The sequence below is a fragment of the Cavia porcellus genome, unplaced genomic scaffold (assembly GCF_034190915.1).
Source record: "Cavia porcellus strain 051 isolate PalLab524CR breed Dunkin Hartley unplaced genomic scaffold, mCavPor4.1 scaffold_6, whole genome shotgun sequence".
Taxonomy (NCBI): Eukaryota; Metazoa; Chordata; class Mammalia; order Rodentia; family Caviidae; genus Cavia; species Cavia porcellus.
This window is the reverse complement of record NW_026947489.1, coordinates 83,030,855-83,050,214: the sequence shown is the minus strand read 5'-3', so window position 1 is coordinate 83,050,214 and position 19,360 is coordinate 83,030,855. Positions and strand designations below refer to the sequence as shown.

The window sequence follows — 19,360 nt, the reverse complement described above, 5'->3', positions numbered from 1 at the left end:
GTCTTTTTTGAGACAGGGTTTCACTATGCAGTTCAGGCTGGTCTTAAATTCACTTTGTAGCCCAGGCTGGCCTCAAAGTAGTAGCAATCCTCCTGCCTCAGCTTCCTTTAGTGCTGAGATTACAAGTGTATTCCACCCACCATGCTGGGCACCATTTCAGGACACCCTACCACTGAGCCACATTTCCAGCTCTTTCTTCTTGTAAGAATCTCACCTTCCCAGACTGACCTCAAACTCACCACCCTCCTGAGAAGCTGCAAGTAGAAGCATGTGCTTCCACACTCAACTGAAAAACTGCTTTTATTCCCCCCAGTACTGAGGAGTGAACTGATGGCCTTTATACTGAGTTACATCCCTGGTCCTTATTTTAATTTTTAATTATGAGACAGGGTCACATTAAGTTTCCCAGGTTAGGCTTGAATTTGTGCTCTTTTTGCCTCAGTCTCCAAGAGTGCTAAGAAATACAAGGAGCACCGGGTCAGCTGAAAGCCTGCAATACCAACAAGCTTTTGGCTTAATATCAGGGCTTCTAGTCTACAGACAGAACAACCAACTTGCCCAAGCTTGTGTCGATTAATGGCCTTCTCAGCTTTAGCACTGAAAGTGCTGCAACCGGGCCACACTTGCAACCAGTGAGGTCACAGCAAGAAATCTTGTACTGAGTTTATACTGAGCTTCATAGCTGTCCACTCCAGAGTCCTCGGGATAAACCTCTTGACATCACAAAGAAGAGTGACACCTAAGGCTTGGGTGTAGCTAATTGGTAGAGTGCATGCTAACAACCATGCCTGAGGCCCTGAGTTCAACCCCCAGTACTGCCAAAAGAAATAAGCTAAAGAAACAAGATTTTTAAAAAGGAACAATGACACTTTACTCTCTAGAAATGACACTTAACTCCAGGCCTAAGCCTTCCATGCTAGTTTTGTAGATACTGAAACTTAAGTATCTTTAATGACCCTTTTAATATAAAACCAGAACAACCCCCTCCAATGCCTACGGTTTGTAAATCTTGCAAAACAAGATCCTGTGAACAAATTCCCTCCAGTCTGTTTAGGTTTTAAGAGGTGCTCACATCTGGGAAAACAATGTTCCATCTCTTGGTGGCCAATGACTGCCACTTCTGCAAGGTGATCACTAGGGGGCAGTAGATTTACACAGCTCCTTTAAATTCTGCTAGCTCCAGAAATTTCCAGCTCTTCCGCTAGCTGGCCCAGCCCGCTAATCCAACAAATTAATCTGTGCTGTGATAATGGGCAGAAGGAGTTCATGTGCTGCTCGCTCAACAGCATATTTGTCATTTAATGGAAATACTAAGAGACTGTTTTTAAACCAGATAAAAAATGCTAGCAGGGAGTTGGGGCACAGTGCCGTATGGCAGATGTCTGTGGAGATGTTTCGTCACTCTCTAGTCTCTGGAAATAGCATCCATGTGGGGATCCTGGGCCTTATCCCTGTCTCCTTCCAGGCTCCAACATACAACTTAGCATTTAGGCTTTAGCTCTAGAATTTAGCTGCCTGAATTCAAATCCAGGTTCTAACACTTATTGCCAAATAAGGAACTGAACCGCCCTATGCCTCAGTTTCCTTTTTGTTTGCTGTGTTGGGTCCTGAGACAGAGTCTTGCTATGTAGTTCAGGCTGGCTTTGAACTATGTAATCCAGAGTGGGCTCAAATTTGCAGCAATCCTGCCTCAGCGACCCGAGTTATGCACCACCACATCTGACTTCAGTTTTCTGGTGTATAGAAAAAGAGAGTAATGCTGATTGTATATCTATGTTGTGGGGGTTAGGTAAAATCATGCCTGCAAAGCACCCCAGAAGAGTGACTGTCATATAATGAATTCTCATCACCTCCACCTTGCTGGCCTCCTTTATTCTTCAGGTCAAACTCTCCTGTTTTTCCTCCAACCATTAATTCCTACCCCCAAGCAGGTGCTTCAAGAACAGGAGGGTAGGGCCCCAAAAGGGCTGCAGTGTTTTCCAAACCTGTGCTTCCCTTGGAAGTTGGGGTTGAGCCCCAGGACCACAAGTAGGGGCAGACTCCAGAGAGCCTGGCTCAGCATTTTGCAAAGGATAAATCCCATCATCTTGTGGCTCAAGGGAGCCCGACTCTTGCAGATAAGCACGGTGTACAAGGGTAGATGCTAGTGCCACCATCATGCCTGGTCCATCTCCGTCCTGGGTCCCAGCCACACTCTTCCACAGGATGTGTGTGGTGTACGTTCTTTCTCACTCTCCCCTCCCCTTTCCTTCTTTCTCTCTCTGTGGGGAAGTCACCTTCAATCTCATCTACATTAATAGGCAAAACAATGTATGGCTCTCAAACTTTGCTATACATTATAATCGCCTGAGAGTTTATAATCAGATTCTCAGGTGAAATCCCAAACCAGTGACAAAAGAAACTCTGGCATCCACAAAAATTCTAACATACAGCAAGTTTGAAGCTGTAATGTGCACATGAGTCACCTAAAGAGTCTTTGAAATGCACATTCTGGTTCAGGAGGTCTGGGCCAGAGTCTGGGATGTCCAGGTAATTTGCTGCAGTTGCAGCTGCTGCTGCTGGACCACCAAGCATATCTGAGTGGCCAAGGTGTAGAACCATGGTTCGCAAATGTGAGGATGTGTCAGACTCTTCTGAAGACCTTTTACAATGCACCCCAATTGCAAATTCACTACGTGTGGAGTAGGGACTGATAACAGAGATTGTAACATACTCTGCGGTGATGGTAATGCTGCTGGATCACAGAGCACTCTTGGAGTAGCAGGAAATACTGTATGCAGCATAAGGTTTGAGGTCAGGCAGCTCTTGGTCCCTCTTGGCTTAACGGAGTTCTAGCTTTGTGATCTTAGATAAATTACTTAAGCTTTCTGAGCTGTCATTTCATCATCTGTAAAGGAGCTGTTACTAGGCGAGGTCAGGTGAGCTGATACGGGCAGCTTAGTGTGCCCGTCTTCAGACTTGACTGCAAACTTGAGTTATCTAGGGAGATTTAATTGGTCTGTAATACTGAGCATCTGGATATTTCTGTGTTTAGCACCTAAAGGTGTTGTGCCACTAAACTACACTCCTTTCTGAGACAGGGTCTCACAAAGTTGTCCAGGCTGGCCTCGAACTCATACTCCTCCTGCATCAGCTTCCCAAGTGCTGAGATACTGGCATGCATCACTGAGCCTGATTTTAAAATGTAGCTTCACTCCCTACCCCACCCCCCATGCTAGAAATTGAACCCAGCCCCTCCTGCATGCCAGTGAGTACCAATGAGCTACATCCCCAGCCCCTACAGAATTTTTAAAAAGTATTTGCACACAGCCAGTACTAGGGAATAATCTAGTACATGGCTCCCAAACTAATCTAGTACATGGCATGCAGTGGAATCACACTAATTCACCCAAGTTTCTGACTCATGGGGCTCGACTGGGACTGGGACTGGGAACGGGCCTTTCTAACAAGTCCCTGGTAGGGCTGGGGTTACACTCCAAGGCCTGTACTGGTAGGCAGCTGTCCGTGAATCAGGTGCAGAGCCAGGGCAGTGGGGGCAGGCTGTCCCAGACATGTGATTATTCAAGCCCACCGGATTAAGTGGGTCGGTACCAGAAGAAAAAGTTGGTTGCCTGGGAACATGGCATCAGAGGGGCGAGAGGTAGGCTTGGCCATGGTGACCCACAGGCGAAGAGCAAGACAGAAGCTACTGGACAGCCTTCTGTGCCCCACAAGGAGGAGGTTTCACCTCAAGCGGCCAGCCGAGTTTGAAAATAGCATCAGCTTCCTCTGCCTGTGGCCTCTTTTCCTGTCCTGTGTGGGACTAGGAGCAGGGGAACCGCAAGGTCTCCGTGGTCCCTTTGAAGTCTTGAGTTCGCAGGCCCTTGCCCTTCCAGCCGCCTTTAATCCAGAATCTTTGTGTTTATTTAGGCAATTGACCCGGAGTGGGGGCAGCAGCTTTCAGCAATAACACACTGGCTTCCCCAGGCGTTTCTTTTGCCTAGCAGCAAGGCTGACTTTCCTGCAGCAAATAGGAAGACAAGGGCGCTGGACAAAGCCAGAGGGTTAGGTTTCGGTGCAGGGCAACAGGTGTCTTTTTGCCTGAAGAGTGCAGTAGGGACGGAGCTGGTGTGCTTCCGGGCCTAGAAATTCCTGGGGGGGGGGGGGGCAGACGGTGGAGGCGGGAGAAGCAGGTGGCTGGAGGGCAGGACACAGATCTCAGGCGGCCAAGACCTGTGCAGACAGAGAGAGGAGACAAAGCGGGGGCGGCGAGGGGGTTCCAGCCCACAACTGCAGGCCACATCAGAGCACCAAGAGAACACCAAGTCTTTATTACAGGAGTTTCTATGAAACAGCTCCAAGAAAAAACCCACACATACAAGAAAAAAAACAACAACACACAGAGACTTGGGGCTGGGGCTTCCCCTGCTGCGCCTCGCCCTGGCCGGAAGGAGTTGGGGTCACGAATGGAGCCCCAGCATCCCGCTTCCAAACTTGCTCACGCTGCGGGCTTGAAGACACTCGGCCGGCGCGCGGAATCGCAGAGGGGCAGCGGGGGCCGGGGCGCGATCCTGGCTCACCCTCACCACGGCCCAGTACCTCACGGCCACCCGCGCCCCACCAAACACTGTATCGGATCCCACTCCCGGCCCCGCGCCCCAGAAGCCCGCGCTGGGAAAGCTGGCCTGGCTGCGCGCGCCCAGATCGGGGAGAGACGCGGCTCGTTCCCCTTGGCAGTGGTATTGCCGGTTAAGCGTAGGTGGAGTCAGAGTCCTCCTCCCGTCACTGTCTGGATTTTGGCAGCCGCCCCACCCAGCCCTGCGCTTTCTCCAGGGTGTCACTCTGGAGTCCCTCCACGGCCCACCCTTGGAGAACAGAGTCTGCCTGGCCAGAGCCCTTCGGCTCTGAGAACCCCTCCCCTCCCCTGCTGGTTGGAGGGGTGCCGAGGGTCGCTCCCCAGGGCACACTGGTGAGCGCCCAGGGTCTCCCCCTACCCATGGTTCCCTGTGGTACTGCTGCCCCTGGAAAAGGCTGAGATGCAGGTGGCCTCAGGAAGAAAGGGCACAAGGTGCCCAGAGCTGGGGAGAGGAGTAGATTAGGCAGTCTGGCACCTGGCTGGAGAGAAGGGGGGAGGGAGGAGGGAAGGAAGTCGCCTGCAGGCCAAAGAGCCTGCTTAGGTTGATCCTGCCCTTTCCCAAACTCCAACCTCTGCACTTCCTCCATGTTTTTTTGTTTTCTGTTTTTTTAAGAAGAAGGGGTGGTTCCTGCATTTCCACCCACTGCTGTAGAAAAGCCTGGCTGCAGAAGAGGCTGTGACTGGCTGCTGCCTCTAGAGGCCCCAAGTTCCCTCCTCCAATCACAGGATGGCGACTCCAAAGTTGTAGGTCCCGTGGAAGGTGGCAGTGGCTGGGCTGGACCATGGCTGGAGGACCACCTGGCCTCTGAAATCAAGCACCATCAGTTCGGCTGCATCCGGGCCCTTTAGCAGGGTGCTGTGTTGCTCTCCAGCTGCCCTTATCGGGTCAGAGCATCCCTGGCGAGGTGGAGCTGCGGGCACCTAGCAGGGAAAAGGGATGAGTGAAGTCTTTTTCAAAGGAGCCCACTGGCTGGGCATAATGGTGCACGACTGTAATCCCAGCACCCTGGGAGGCTGAGGCAGGAAAATCACAAGTTCCAGCCAGCCTGGGCAAAACTTAAGTGACTTAACAAGATCCTATCTCAAAATAAAAAATGAAAAACCGGCTAAAGATGCACCTTAGTGTGAAAGCTGGGTTCACTTCCCAGCATGAGGATGGGGGGCGTCTTTATGATCAGTGGTTTCCAAAGAAATGCTTTTGGGCAGAAGATACCAAAAGTTAGGAGCTCCTTTCCTTCTCCTCTCTCCAGGGGATGGAACCTGAGAACTCTGCCTTGGGTCATCCTAGTGACTTGCAGAACATTAGAGGCTCAGTGACTGCAGAAGGAGCAGAGTGGGATGGGACAGGGAGGAAGCCGCTGTGTGCGTGCTGAGGTGGGGCAGTGCCCGCCCACCTTGCTGGCTGGGATCTTAGGTGAGCTACGCCAAGGGGGTCATAGGTCAGAAAAGTAAAGTGGAGCCAGAACTGGTGGGTCCCAGACACCAGGCCACACAGACCCAGAACCACACAAAGAGCAAAAACGTGGTGAAGTGGGTGGCAGCTAGGGCTACTAACAGGTGATGAGCTATGGGTGAGGACATGGGGATGAGAAATGGAATGAGGAAACAGGGAGGCACTGCCTGCTTTCAGGGAGCTGATGTTCAGGGTTGGAAAGACACACGGTGCAGCTATGAATTGAGCCCATCTGGAGGAGCAGCTGTCCTGGAGACAAGTGCATGAGGGTGGTGGCGCTGGCCGGGGTGGGGGCTGAAAGGGTCAGGGCAGAGCCATGAGTGAGCAGTGAGGGCATGGGAGGGGCAACCAGAGCCTTGGAAGGTAGGAAGAACGGGGCTCCTGTGGTCACCGGAACTGAGGAAGGAGCTTTAGGAACAGACCATGTGGAAGGGAGCACCAGATGTACGCAGGGAGCATGAGGCCCTGGTGCTGGCAGGTGACCTCCCCTGTGAGTCCTCTCGCAGTTGTCAGCTCTCGGTAGGTAAAGGAAGAAGTCACTCTCCTGTCAGCTGGGCAGTAAAGGAAATGGTGCTCCTGGTTTGTTTGTGGTGCTGGAGACTGAGCACCTATCACCTATCACCCAGGACGCCTATCACTGAGCAACACCCTCAGCCCTTTTTATTTTGATCCAAAATATCACTAAATTGCCCAGGCTGGCCTTAACTTAGAATTGTCCTGCCTCAGCCTCCTGAAGAGCTGGAGTTGGCTGGGTTTATAGGCGTGCACCATCAACTAGCCTCTCCTGCTTTTCCCACTGGGAAAGAGGGAGAAGTAAATTTAAGGGAAAAACTGGAAGAGAAAGAAATAATGAACATGGTTCTGAGACAGGGGTGGTTTGGAGGAGGATGCATTTTCCCTGGGCACCAGTGTGTGTATGGTGCAACACGGGATGGAGATGGAGATGTTTCCTCGAATGCCTTTATTTATTTGGGCATCCCAGAGATGTGGGAAGCAGGTGTACAGCTCTGTGACGACTGAGGAAAGGCTGGGAGGGCGAGAGGGGGCTGGAAGCACCTGAGCAGAGAGGCAGAAGGGAGGCAACTCAAGGGAAGAGAGGCCAGCTGCCCATATGGAAGAGGGTGCTTTCATTCACTGGCTTTGCCCTCTGCACCTGTGCATCTCACCTCCACCACGCTCAGCATCCTGAGGGGGTACCCACCACACCACAGCTCAAGAAAACCTGGCGGACGCTTACCACAGTGCCTGGAACACAGGTAGGGCAGGGCAGGCAGCTTCTAGATGGTGGTGGTGGTGGGGGTTGTGTGCCTGGGTCCTACAGGAGGCCATCCATGCACTCCCTATCTGTCCCCCAGAGGGGTTACAGGGACAAGGGAGAAGCAGCTGCCTTGGAGACAGGACTGCCTCCCCTGGAGTGGCAAGTCCCAGACTACCCAACCCAAGCAGAAGATGATCTGCCCAGCCACCTCTTTTTTTTTTCCTTAAATTGTCCACTCTGTGCTAAGTGGCCCTGGGACTGTCTTCTCGTTGGAGCTGTAAGCTATTCCAAGGTCAAAAGCTGATTCTGTTTTTCTGTTCCTAGCATCTGTCCAAGGCAGGTGTGATGATCTTTTGTCAAATGAGTAAATAACCAAATAAAAGAAATGCAAAAGATGAAGTCTGTATGCAGAAGCCCTGTCCCTGGCCATGATGAGGGAAGAGACCCAGGATCCGTGCTACTCAGCTGCCTGAGCTGGGTGCCTCTGTCTCCCTGGGAAGTCGTGTAAGGGGACGCAGCCCCAGACAGCCATGGCTCTGGGACTTACCTCTTACTGTCCTTCTCTTAGGGCTTCCTCCATCTTGGATGTCTCCTGCCGCCTGCCCCGGAGGTCTTCATCTGAAAGCAGGGGGAAGCCACCTCATGCTCTACCCGCAGCCGCCATCCCCCCCCGCCAATGGGGCACATGCTGGCTCTGGTGGGCAAAGCATGCATCTACTGAGAGGCAGCAGGACCCCTGCGTGCTGGCCTGGCTCTGAAGCCTTAGATACGTTCTTTCCTCTTCTTTGGGTCTCAGTTTCTTCATCTATAAAATAGGAGGGGAATCTGGACTATCCAAGACCCCCAAGGCCCTCTGGTCCTTGTATCTAGAAGTCTCCTGGCCTTGAAGGCCCTATAGCATGAAGATCAGGGTTCAGCTGGGTGTGGCTTGGTAGGATCTGAAAGCAATAGGGCTTGGCAGGGTCTTCGAGGACCCATGGCTTTGGAAGAGACCGGGTGAAAGCAGGAAGGCTGAAGCCATGCAGCACATGGTCCCCTGACTTGGAACACCCAAGACCTCTTCTTGCAGTGTCACCCATCACAGACACATTGGAGCCAAAGGTTCCATTCCCTGCCTCACCACAAGCGTGGCCCTCCACGTCATCCAGCAGATTGGCTGTTGATGCGGCGGCCCCCAGCCTGCCGAACCATTCAGGAAAACTCTCCTGGAGATAGACAAGCAGCACCAGGGCCCAACCCGTTCCCATGCCCTGCCTCGCCTACCAAGCTCAGGAGGCCTCCTTGCCTGTCCTCTAACCCTGTCCCGACAGCCTCCTTTCTTGGGGTCAGCAGAGGAGCCAGGCCCTGACCCTCGGTTCCCGGAAATATCTCTGGGAATAGGAGAGGGACTTTCTCGCTGCTCCTCCATGGCTGTCCAGTATGCTGGCCCTGTTCAACAACACGGATGGGAGTCTGGGTAAAAACATGGAAAACCTCACTGCTACTCAAGGCACTGAAAAGGAGAAGGTGGGGCTCTCCCAGTGAAGTGTGAGGACCCAGGGAAGGTTTGCTGATTGCATTTGAAGAACCAGTTCTTCCCCCAGGAAGGAAAAGGAGGAGGAAGAAGAGGAGAACCAATGTCATCATCCTCATCACAGGGCAAATAACTTCCTTCTGCCCAGCTCCCCAAGCCAGGGCCTGGTGCTCCAGGAGACGGGTGGCCACCAAGCAGCCCAGCTCATGGAGCAGAGAGGAGGCTGCAGAACTCAATGCCACTGCTGGCAAGGGCACAGCCTCAGGATGCCCAGGCAGCATCCACCATCCATCTTGTGCCAGGCCAGAAGGATACGACTGATGCTTAGGCAAGTGCTTCCTCCTGGACTTCCTCATTTTGGTCTTCTCGGAGAAGGCGCGAGCCAGCTCGAACAGCTTCCTCCGGGTGGCTGGGGCAGAGAGACCTGTGAGTTGTTTGTTCTCTTGGCAGCGCGAGCACCAAGCCTGGGGGTGGCCAGAGCAGCACCAGGGGCCCCTGGGGTGGGAGCTGGGGGAAGGGCGGTGATAGGAAAGGCAGACCCAGGCTCCACCTCAGGAGCAAGGCTGCTATCCCAGGTCGGCCTGCAGGGGCAGCAGAGGCCACCAGGAGCCAAGCCCGGGACCCACTGGCAGCCCAAGATCCGGGTATCCCTTCTCCAGCCGCCACAGCCTGCCAGCCCGGCATTTGGCTTTCTTTCCTGCCCCTCCCTTAGTCTCTCCAGAGTTGGTCCTGGGATTTTTAGGACCTGAAATGAAGCCTGGAAGGATAGGGCTTCTGAAGGCAGGACTTCATAGGCAGAGATCCCTGACCCTGATGCCCCCCCCCACCCCGCCCCAAACAAAAGGAGCCTCGCAAGGGCCTCCCCCCACCCCCCACAGGGCCAGACAGTGCCAGCTGCCTCAAGCCACAGAGAATGTGAACACAACATCCGGGTGAGGCCATGTGGGGCACATTATTTTCCTGCAGACAGCTGGCCCAAGAGGATTTAAACTTAATTTGTATCCAGACTCAGCTGCAGAGGGAAGTGAGGCAGGAAGGCTGAGGGAGCCAGGCTGTGATTAAAATGTCACTCCAGTTCACCCAGCGTCAGCGGCACTCAAAACCCTGCCCGCCTCCCAAGAGCTGGGACTTGGGGAGAGGGCTGCAGGCGAGACTCACATTTTCCCATGTGTTTCAACTTGTCCCTGAATAAGGCATCTTCAGACACAGCAGGGTTGGCATCACTGTTTCCTGGAAGAAGGAGACACCTGCTGAGGGACCCGGTCTCTGAGACAAGAACAAGTAGCTGCTGAGGCCCCAGGGAGGTGAGGCAGGGCAGCCCCTGGGCTGTCTTTTGAGTCCTAACCTCCCATTGCAGCAAAGATGCAGGCTTCTGCCCTTAAACCGGAAGGGAGGTTAAAGCCAGGACACTTGGGGGTATAGGAGCACTTCTTTCCCCAGCAAACCAGGCTTTCCCCTCTGTGAAAATGAGGACACTCTTTTTGGTGGGCAGGGGGAGGGTGGGGATTGAGCCCAGGGCCTTGGCACTCAGCTACATCCCTAGCCTTTTTCATTTTTGAGACAGGGTCTCGTAAATTGCCCAGGTGAGACTCAAACGGAATCTTTATGCCTCAGCCTCCCAAAGTGCTGGGATTCCAAGTATGTGGCACCACCATGCCTAGCTGCAAATGGGGACACTCATAGTCTGCTGCATGCATGGAAAGCCAGCTGGCATGGGGTCCCGGCTGTCCACTCCTCTGAGCAATGTCACACTGTACTTTGGGGGTGGGGGTATTTATGCCATGGAAGTCACCAAGTGTGACGGACCAGGCTTCCCCTGCACCCAGAGCCACTGTTAACCATTCTGCCTGCATCTTGTGTGCGTGAGATGGACGGGCCAGACTCTGAGTGGGCTTCCCTTCTCCCTTCCAGGGTCAGCCCTCAGATCACTGGGCACAGCCAAGAACCAGAGCCCTTCTGGGCCCACCAGCCCTGCTTAGGTTGCTCCTTGCCCTTCTAAAGCCATCCTGTAACTAATCCCAAGTCACCTTGTCTGCTAAGTCCCCTCTGAATCATTCTGATCCACCTCAGCAGCCCTGGTGTCTCTGGTTAATTCAGGATCAAGGACAAGAGGCTCGGTAAAAATGCCCAGATACACATCTGCTAGGGCCTAAGCTCCCGCCTGCAGGATTTTCTCTCTTCAAGCCGGCCTGAGCTGGGCCCCACCTGCCACTCTTGCGTGCCTCACTCCTGTGCCCCATGGACACGCTCTTCCATGCAAACTGCTGAGCCCTTCTGTGCCTGGGCAGCAACCAAATAGGGGACACTGTGCCCACACAGGTGTAGAGATCAGATGGTGAGAGTGAAGACAGGGCCTCTGCCCCATGTTCCCAGCTCTGGCTTCACCCGCCAGTCCATGTGTCCCAGTAGCACTGCTGCCCATGCCCTGGTTGCCCTCTGCCAGAGGCTCCAAGCACAAGGGCCTGGCTCTCTCGATGCAATTTTTGTTTTCATGACCTTGTACTCAAAGCTTGAAATTTCTCTTCCTTTAACAGTTGGTGCAGGGCCTGGCCCCCAGCAAATATTTCCCAGATGCTTAATGAATGAGTAAACCCTTCCCAGATTGATCTCACCCTCCTTCTCCTCTTCCTCCTCCTCCTCTCCATGTATTTTCTATAAGCAGCAAATGTGTCCTGAGTATGATGACCCGTGCCTACAACCCTGGCCATCAGGAGGCTGAGCCAGGACGACCAGAAGTTTGAGTCCAACCTGGGAAACTTAGCAAAGCTCTGTGTCAAAACGAAGAGAGGCTGGATTGTAGCTCAGTAGTACAGCACTTGCCTAAAGTGTCCAAGATGCTGTGTTCAATCCCCAATACTGCAAAAACAAACAGGGACATTGTGTGGTATGATGTATCTCACCAGGCACAGGCTAGGAGCTCACCCAATCAGTCTCAACCCCGCAGGCCCAGACTAGCGAGGACCAGGGCCACTTGCTGAGCAGACATCTCGTTCCATGGCAGGTGCAGAGGTGGGGGCAGCACCACCCCTCCCAGTTTGCTGAGGGGCCTCAGCAGCCTGCCTCTATTTCAAACCTTGCCCCCAAACTCTAAATAGGCAAGGCAGCGTTGGGGTGTGCCCTCCCAGAAGGCAAGGTTACCTGGGGCAGAAGAGGGAAAGCTGAAGTCATTTCCCACAACCATACTGCTGGATTTGGATTTCTGGGATTCATACTTCAGTCGATCTGGAAAAGGACCACATTCCTGTTAGGGAAGCGGGCTCCTGGTCTTTGGGGGTATGCTGCAAGATGGAGGAGGCTGAGGCCCCAGAATCACACACAAGTGTACCCGTACACACAAAGGATACAGGAACAGACATAGCCAGGGGTAACACAGAAATGGCTGCCTGGCAACTACCTCAACTGGTAGAAAGTCAGAATTGGATGGTGGCTGAGAGAATCTTGACTTATTTTTATATTTGTTTATTTTAGCTTTTTGAGCCAAGGTCTCCCTATGTAGTCTGCTCTTGAACTCACTATGTAGCCCTGGCTGGCCTCGAAATCGTGGTAATGCTCCTGCCTCAGCCTTCCAAGTGCTGGGATCACAGGTGTGCACCACCACAGGTGGCCCGCCAGTGCCTTGAGGCTCTCAGCATTTGCTATAAAGCATGGCCAGCGTCTGGACCTTCTCCCTTTCACCTCCATTCTCAGTGCTCCTCCCTGCTAAAGCACATCAGTCTCACACTTACTTACACTGGGACTCTTAACAACCTCCACAACCCAGACAGCCCCTTATCCTGAAGGGGAGCAGCAGCCAGGCTGGGGAGCAGGGTGCCCCTCCCAAAGATCACCCAAATGCCCTGCCCTGACATCCTCCATGAAGGCAGCCCCCACTGTGGCTCCAGTGGAGCCAGTCACCATGTTCCTGGAGCTTCAGGCTGTCTGTCAGCCTTGTGGCTGGCGCCCAGTGAGGAAGGCAGGCAGCTCATTCATCCTGTCACCCCCAGCCAACGCCAGTGCTGAGCACCCAGCACATGTGCAGGGGGAGGAAGTAGATGCACCCCTCTTCCTGTGAGTCCCTAGGGAGGCAGAGAGTATCTGGTGCCCCAGTTCACATCGGTAGAATTCTGGGGCTCCTTCAGGCTCGCTGGTGCTGGCTGTGCCTCAACAGTATGCAAGTGCTGCGGAAGCCCACATCCTTCCTTCTCCAGCCCTGGGGCAGTGGCTACCTCTCTCCAAGGCGAGGAGGAAGTCGCGGTTTCGCTGCAGCTCCTTCATGAACTCCTCATTCTGCAGGAAGAGAGCGATCCTCTCGTCCTCCAGGTACTGCTTCCAGCGGCTGTCCTGGTCTCCGGCCGTGGGAGGCAGGCCTCCCTCTCCACTCACAGGCTTGGCGCTCCGGGGGTTACCCTGAGGGAGGGGCATGCTGAGGCCTACCCAAAAGGGCACACGTTGCACCCACAGCCACTCACACTTACATGCACATGGACCCTTCACATTTGAGGCCGGCCTCTTTGTGGAAGCAACGAGGGCTCAAAAATGATCTTTCCCCTCATTCCTTCATCCACAATCCAAAGGCTCCTGCAAATGCATTTGCTAACAGCTCAAGAGTCTGCATATGGACAGGCAAACTCAAACCTCTCCCTGGACACATACACTCTGCAGGGTGAGACACACACACTCTGCAGGGTGAGACACACACGCTCTGCAGGGACACTCTAGAACCTATCAAGGTCTGTGGTGAAGCTGCCCCAGCCTTTTCTCAAGGGGCAGGAGCCACTGAGTGCTCCAGACCCTTTCTCTCCAGCCTGAGGTGATGGCTACAGTCAGAGAGTGTCCTTAGACTGTCACCTCTCCTGGGCAGAACAGGCAACCTCCAGGCCCAGACAGGAAGTGAGACTTTTGGTTGGGCATTCTTTCCCTGCAGACCCAGGGCAGCAGAAATAACTCAGCCTGAGCTTTATGACCAGAAAGCAAAACTGACTGGCTGGCATAAATGGTGTGGGTGAAGAGAGATGCTAGACAGGCAAGTGACTTGGGGGAGCACGCAGCAGCCATTACCTGTATGCTGTCCAGCTGCTGGGGCAGGATGCGGAGAAAGTCATCAGGGAGGTTGCCCAGCAGTGGGGGGTTCCAGTTCCGATAGCGCCTCTGGCTGGGGTTGGGCCCGGACCCCAGCACATCAATCCTGTGGGGTGGGAGGTGGAGAGGAAGAGGAGTCAGGCCCAAGCACAGGTCTTCCAGTCCTTTGCATGTGGTCCTCAGGCAGGCAGGACCCTGCTCAGGGCTTCCCAGCTCCTGCTGCCTTAGACAGTGGCTTTGATCTCATCCCAGGAGGCCTTTCTCAGTCCACCTGGCTCTGTCCCTGGCTTTGGCTTTGGCCCTGAGCTCAGGTGACCATCATGCCCTCTACTCAGAGCACCCCCTGGGCTCAGGACTCAGCTCATGGTGCTAACAGTCAGGTGTGGATTTGGACATAGATGTTTAAGAATGTTCCCTATAGTCAAAGGGTCGTATCCTCTGGTGCTTCTGTACCAGCGCCTAGCACAATATAAATGAAGTACTGACAGAAGCCACCAACAGCCAGCCCACCTGAAGGAAGGGTGGGTGGCAGGGGGTCCTTGGGGGGGTGGTTTGCAGGAGAGGAAGAGAAGTGATACTGCCAGGTCCTGAGGGCAGCCTGGAGCCCAGCCAAGAGCTCCCCCAGCTCCTCCACAGCCTGCAGCGTGGCAGCCGCAGGACACGTGTTCTGCTGAATCAGGGAAACGTCACACTGAGCAGGCAGCCGAGGTCTGGGGGTGGTGGGGGCTCTCTCATGCTCAGCCTGGCTTTGATTTGGCCTCCAGCTCCAGGAATCCCGCCCGCCCCCTCACTGGAGGGGAGCTTTTCTGGGCTCCAGGACTGTGGAAATAACTTCCTTTCCTTTTCTATTTTGGGCCTATGGCCAGCGGGGGTGAGAGAGAAAAAGAGGCAGCAGACGGATAACCAGCTGCTAAGAGCATGGAAGGAACTCAGCCTGGCAGCCCAGAGCCAGGGGAACCCCACATACGGCCACCTTCTTGCAGTACAGAGCAGGGAATTCTCGGTGGGGGCAACCTCTGTCCCTATCACAGGCTTTGATTTCCTCCCAAGGCCCAAGAGGATGCCCCATGTCTCAGGGACTTAAAGACCACCTCTGGCTGCAGCTGGGAGAAATCTTCTCTAGGGTCATGACCCTGTCTTGGGCCTTCGAGTCTCCATATGGGGACACAGGTGCATACCCTGAACTCAGCTCCCCTTTGGGGTCACCCAGAAAGCTACAGACCTGTCTCTGCATCCCACTAGCCAAAACACCCAAGTGGCAGGGGTCAGCACAGAGGAGTCCCCATTTTCCATGAGTCTCCCTTGCTGTGGGGTCCTGGGTGCTAGACAAAGGACCTCGCTCAGGCTCACCAGGCCCAGGGCCCTGGCAAAAGTCTGGGCAGAGACCAAGGCAGGCCTCAGCTGCAAGAACAGCGGGTGTGTGTGTGTGAGACCACAGGCAGCCTAGGAAACTCCACTGTGGTTGGAAAGGAATGTCAGAAATGAGCTGAGAGGCAAATACAAAAACTTCCAAGGCTGCAATTTCAATGGAAGAACAGCAGGTGGCCTGTGTGGCGGTTCTCCCGGACTTCAGAGACTTTCAGACAGATGGAAGGAGGGACAGGCTAGGGAGGGGAGAGAGACAGCAGGTTGGGGACAGTCTCCATCAGAGCTGGGTTTACTCACAGAGTGTCAGACCTGGAGGCTGAGGACTTAAAAGAGAGGCCTTTCCAGCAGGATTTTTGAAGTCAACATGGGAAAGGCCCTGTCCCAGGTCACATGAGTCACCTAAGGTGCAGGGAACCCTGTGTTCCAGGCTTGATTTCTGTTACAGCTTGTGTCTAGATGTCTCCCAAAGCCTTATGCAGTCATAGATGGGGCTTTTTCAGAGGTGGCTGGATCTAGAGTGTAGTGCTGGGATTCATTCACAGTGCCATGCCAGGCTCAAGGGCACTAGGGCTAAGGGTGTGCATGCTCCCTGTCCTAAGTATCCTGGATAAAATATAAGGGGCAGAAAGAGCTGTGATTGCCCCTTGCTTGCCTGCTTGCTTTGCTAGCTTCTGCCTGCCATGAACTATTCCTCCTCTGTGAGGCCTGTCGGCCAAACCAGCCTGCCTTGGAGCCAGCTGATTATAGAGTGAAACCTCTACAAACTGTGAGCTAAACAAACACTTCCCCCTTTACTTTGGGTATCAGGTATTTTGCCTCAGCAATGGGAAAAGTAACTAAGATACTCTCTGGGAAGGTCCTGCCTCTTAGGACCCCCAGAGTAATGTCCAAGCTTCCAAACTCAAGTCACCCGCAGGCTCTCAGACACCCAGGGTTCAGATCATTCTCTTCCTTCAAGACTGACCCCTCTCTGCAGCTGCGAGAGTCCTAAAACACCAGCCTGAGCATACCACTGAAATCTTTTCATGGCCTCCCCAAAGCTGCAGGGTAAGATAGATGCTGCTGGCCTCTGTGGCCTCCTCCAGTGCTCCACCCTCCAGGAGTTCCAAGACCCCAGACGCCCCTCTTCTACCCCCAGGCCTTTGCACATGCTGTCTCCTGTGCCTGGCATTCCCTCACATCCACTACTTCACAGGGCCAATGCCAAGGTGTGTGGCCTTCAGCTCATAGCGTGGACAGCGGTCCTTCTAGGCAGCTCCCTGCCCCTGTGTCTACACTTCCTGGACTCCAATCTCCTTGGGGTGTGAGTCAGGGGGCAGGGCAGTCTGTTCATCTGTGGGGCACAGACATGGCAGGGCAGTGGCACACTGCCAGGGACTTGCTGGAAACCAATGTCCTGGATTCAGAGACTGAATAAGGCCCTAGAGAAGGCCCGGGGAAGGTAGATCTGGGCCTAACCAGGCCATGGGAGCAAAAGGGCATTGCTCAGGGGCTGGTCCTACTGCTGGTGCATGCTAGAAGCCAGGGAAGCCTCAGCACTGGTCTGCATCTCAGAATTAGAGCTGACCTCTGAGGCCAGCCGGTGCAGTGGGGCAGGAAGAGCAGTAACCCCCGATTATAGGTCCGGTCTGTCCCCAACACTGCCCTAAGTGCTCCGGACACAACAGCTCAATCCTTGTAACAGTGCTGAGGGGCAGGTTAATAACCCCATTCCCCAAGTGAGCAAATGAAGCTGAGGTTAGGTGACGCAGCAGAGACCCCGAAACATCAGAAGTTTGGCAGCAAAAGAAGGGGGAGTCACGTTCTCTGCAATGTGCAGACTCCCTGCAGGGGAAAGGCCTCGGTTCCTGGGTCAGGTCCAGGCCAGAGTATCGGTGGCCGAAGCCCACAGGCTCTAAGCAAGGCCCCCAGAGCCTTGGTCTGAGTGAGGCACCCATCGGTGGGCTGCACGGCCCCTGCCCCTGCCCCTGCCCCTAGCCTACCCCACCACAGCTGAGCAGAGAGGACGGATGAGGCAGGACAAACCCACCGCAGGAGTATGCTGGCATTCACTCCTCAGCCTCAGTGTTCCCTTCGGTAAAGCAGACAGAACCATTCTGCCTAACAGAAACTTTCGGCAAAAGTATCTTGGGATGTTAAAACGAAAATAAGTCCTAGTCAGCCACTGGTGGCCCATGCCTATATTCTCAGCTTGCTGAGAGGTTGATACAAAAGGATCAAAAGTTCAAAGGCAGCCTGGGCAACTTAGCAAGACCCTGCTTCAAAACTAAAAGTAAATGTAAATAAAAAGGGCTGAGGATATGACTCAGTGCTTGCTGGTTTCAACCCCCGGTACAAAATAAAAAAGGCAATAATTGTGACCTCTGGAGAATGTGAATCCTGCCCCAGCTTCACCCAGACTGGCCATTTATCCCTGCCTCACACCCCGGCCCAGCCTGCCACCTTCTGTACGCTTTTAATAGCCCCTAACTTAAGATGCTGCATCTGCAACTCTCTAAAACTCAACTGGTCCCTTCATTCTGAGCCTCCATTCACAAAGTCCTTTAAAAAAGTCAAGTCTCCAGGGACCTCGCAGTCTATCCTCCTGCCTCCTGCTATCATACTATCCCAGAAAAAGCAGCTTCCTCCCACTGTTTTAAAAAGTCCCCTAAGGTGGCTGGGCACTGAGGTTGTGCCTTTAATCCCAGAGACTTGGGAGGCTGAGGCAGGAGGACTGCAAGTTTAAGGCCAGCCTGGGCAATTTAGCAAGACTGTCTCAAAATTTTAAAAGATTGAAGTATAGCTCAGTGGTAGAGACTGAACAAAATGTACAAGGCTTTGCTTTTTGATCTCCAGTATCAGAAGAAAAAAAAATCCCCACAATATCCTTATCCTGGGGATGACAAGAAATAGCCACTCTGACAGCTACTGATTGCCACCTTGACTCAGCAGGAAAGCACACAGTGATTAGTGAGAAACTTCCTCAGGCTAAGGGGAGTGTCAGGGGCATGTTGGTACATGTTCTTGGGGCTTACCTTCCTCTCCAGCCTCTCCCTTGACTACAATCCCAGAAAGCAAAGGTTGAGCCGTACCCATGTCCCACATAGTCTGGGACACACTACCTGGCCTAGAGTAGGAATTTAAATGTTTGCTCATACAATCCTGACACTTAGATGTTCTCCATGGTATCAAGCTATAACGTCTCTTGCCGCAGTAGAAGCCTGATCTATGTTTCCTGTGGCATCTCTACGCGACCCAACCACTCCCTCCCTGCTCCCCTGTGCTCAGAAAAGAGATGAGTCCTCACCCAACCACTCCCTCCCTGCTCCCCTGTGCTCAAAAAAGAGATGAGTCCTCACCGGGGCGGTGGCGTCGGGGGAGCCAGCGGGTAAGGCCTGTCGAACATGTGCATGTGGTAGGCCGGTGGGGAGTACACAGGCGGGGGCTCTTCATCAGAGCTATCAGGTTCCAAAGTCCTTTCCAAGATCTAAATCAGAGATGACAAAGAAAGACATATTAATGAGTCTCCCTTGAATCTAAACGGCAAAGAGACAAAACCAAGTGTGGGCAGGATGTGTAACCAGCACTCCCGGTGCCGCTGCTCGCAGAGTAACTTGATACAGCCACTCTTTAGAAAATGGGTCCATCTACTAAGGCTGAACTCCTGTCCCTACCGCTGCTGCAGGCCCAGCAGAAACGAAAGCATGGGACCCCGGACAAGTGTCACAGCAGAATGCTATGCAAGCAAGGTTCAAGAAAAGGCCAGGAGCAGGGATCAGCAGCGTCACCCTGTCCCCGGACGTCTCTTGATCTAGGTGTGACACTGTAGTGCATTCACACTGTGAAGCTTCCCCGCACTGCATGCCTATGACCTGCGTCCTCTTGCTTTGAAGAAACATCACCCATTTCCTCTTCAAAGCACTTTCACATCTATTGTCTTAACCTCAAACTGCCTGGCAAGATAGAGGTGGGTCATTACACCCTTTCACAGATGAGGAACCTGAGACACAGGTTGACAAAGCGACATGGAGTTCATGGAGTCTTCACCTGGTACCCTGGTCCTGCAGCGAGTCCCTCCTTTAGGTGCAAACCCTACACCTGGGGTGGACTCTCAGG

General features: G+C 53.6%; 1 protein-coding gene across 5 annotated transcripts in view; it reads right to left on the bottom strand.

The window, feature by feature from the left end:
- Positions 1–4,288: 4,288 nt before the first annotated feature.
- Positions 4,289–19,360, bottom strand: part of Cuedc1 (CUE domain containing 1) — a 75,820-nt gene continuing 60,748 nt past the window's right edge. For 4 of the 5 annotated variants that reach the window (XM_063251245.1, XM_063251246.1, XM_063251248.1 and 1 more), the window contains 9 exons: positions 18,604–18,731; positions 13,877–14,003; positions 13,045–13,225; positions 11,978–12,061; positions 9,998–10,069; positions 9,155–9,248; positions 8,384–8,505; positions 7,874–7,944; positions 4,289–5,536 (listed from right to left, as the gene is read on the bottom strand). In XM_063251245.1, the coding sequence (XP_063107315.1) occupies positions 7,877–7,944; positions 8,384–8,505; positions 9,155–9,248; positions 9,998–10,069; positions 11,978–12,061; positions 13,045–13,225; positions 13,877–14,003; positions 18,604–18,731 (876 nt within the window). In that variant the 3' untranslated portion in view covers positions 4,289–5,536; positions 7,874–7,876. The remainder of the gene's footprint in view (positions 5,537–7,873; positions 7,945–8,383; positions 8,506–9,154; positions 9,249–9,997; positions 10,070–11,977; positions 12,062–13,044; positions 13,226–13,876; positions 14,004–18,603; positions 18,732–19,360) is intronic. The other variant, XM_063251249.1, reaches the window with a different exon arrangement.